Raw genomic sequence first — 1,783 nt, forward strand, 5'->3', positions numbered from 1 at the left:
TACTCACTCCACTTGTCCAGCATGCAATTTCTTTAACAAGATGAAATTAATGCTTTTCAATTATTTTTTTGGGAAATGACAGTACAACTTTCTAAATTAAAGGAACCCAACATTGTATAAGGTCAAAATTTTGAGATGAAAAAAGAGAATAGGAAAAAGAAAAACAAGAACAATTAATACAATTGCAACCAAAGAAGATAATTGGCCATCATTCTTTTTTCATGTATCTTGTGGCTTTTATTTTTTTGGCTAAAAAAAAATGTACTGTGGCTTTTACATATATGTAATTTGTTTGATACCAACATTAATTTCGGGCAAAGACATGCATGCATATATGTACAAAAGAAAAGACAAATATAATTAATATAAACCAACGAAATTAAAGATAAAAATAAAAAATAAAATAAAAACTAACCGTTAGTGTGTCTCCTGGAGTTGCATTGAGCGTTCATCAATGGCGAACGAGTCATGAACTCATCCAACACAGACACAGGACTCGGCTGCTCCTCCCAACACCTTTTAATCTTAGCCGTCGAGCTCAACTGCTCCGAAAACTGTACGGTATCGATGATCTTCTTAAGCGCGTTCAAGTCTTCATTGCATTTCTCCAATGCCATGAGCAACTTCCTTCTCTTCTCTGCAGCTGATTCCGGCACCATCGTCATCGTTGTCGGCATAGCTTCCAAACCCATCAGGCGCGCCACCAGCGCGGCGAGTTCGGAAGTTTTGAGGCGAGTTTACGAGTTTGACCGCCGTATCTCCGCCGGAAGTGTGGGGCTTCTGGGCCGTCGCAAGAGAGTCTTCTGATATCATTGGTGGGTTTGATGTCTTTTTGCTTTTGTTTTTGTGGTTGCATTGATGATGGGAAACTTCTTGGGTTGGGACTGAGGGTTTTTGTTTTGTTGGAGAAGAAACCACATTCTTTTCTTGCTTCTTCCCTGAACATTTTGAAATTTATTAATCAGTGAGAGATTGATAACAATTTTTTTTTTTCAAATTTGGAAATAAAAAGCAAAAAATAATACATAATGGTTTTTTAAAATATTCATTTTTGCTAATAATATTTAGAGCTCAAATACTCACAAAAGTAATATTGGTGCCCTCTCACAAAAATATGGGAAGAGATGAGATGGAGGGTTCAAAATTGACATATTATATTAGCATGCAACTTAAAATTTTTCAAAATGATTAAGAGATTTGTGATTAAGTGACATTGTTCCAAGAAAATTTAGATTGGAATCCCATCTGATTGGGAGGAAACAAAAAAATCATCTCAATGAAAACATGTTTCAAAATTTTTTTTTTTTTATTGTCATTTAAAAACCGTTTAAAGAAAACTGAGCCAATCCTTGACTCTTGTCATTTCCCATATTTTTGTCTACAAACAAGAAGGCGTTTTCCAAAGTTTGAATAAACATTTTTCTCTTTCTTTGAGTGAGTATAAACACAAAGAATTTGTGTAATTAAAATTATTGGTAGCTACAAAGAAGCTAGGCTTGACAGAGAAGAAGAGAAGAAGAAGAAGAAGAAGAAAAGAACAAACCGAAAGTAAGGAATTTGCGACGATTTTGGTATTTGGAGACAAGTTGGATAATGCCGGACATGCATCCGATGCTCTTAGCATGGAGGGTTTCCGCTGCTAGCATTTTCCTGTATGAAGATGATGACACCAAATTATCTTGTCTCTTCATAGATCCCCAACCTCTCTCTCTTTCTCTCTCTCTCTCTCTCTCTCTCTCTCTCTCTCTCTCTTTTCAGTTTTTATGACGTAAGATTAGTTTAT

General features: G+C 35.6%; 1 protein-coding gene across 1 annotated transcript; it reads right to left on the reverse strand.

Annotated features, from left to right (window-relative positions):
* Positions 1-272: 272 nt before the first annotated feature.
* LOC112036283 (uncharacterized) lies at positions 273-1,749 on the reverse strand. Its single transcript, XM_065769938.1, has 2 exons — positions 1,544-1,749; positions 273-938 (listed from the first exon to the last, which is right to left on the reverse strand). Exons 1-2 carry the CDS (start codon positions 1,689-1,691, stop codon positions 595-597), a joined length of 492 nt encoding a protein of 163 aa, XP_065626010.1. The 5' UTR covers positions 1,692-1,749; the 3' UTR covers positions 273-594.
* Between the last annotated feature and the right edge of the window lie 34 nt (positions 1,750-1,783).

The sequence above is a fragment of the Quercus suber genome, unplaced genomic scaffold (genome assembly GCF_002906115.3).
Source record: "Quercus suber isolate HL8 unplaced genomic scaffold, Cork oak 2.0 scaffold_1748, whole genome shotgun sequence".
In the NCBI taxonomy this organism is placed as follows: Eukaryota; Viridiplantae; Streptophyta; class Magnoliopsida; order Fagales; family Fagaceae; genus Quercus; species Quercus suber.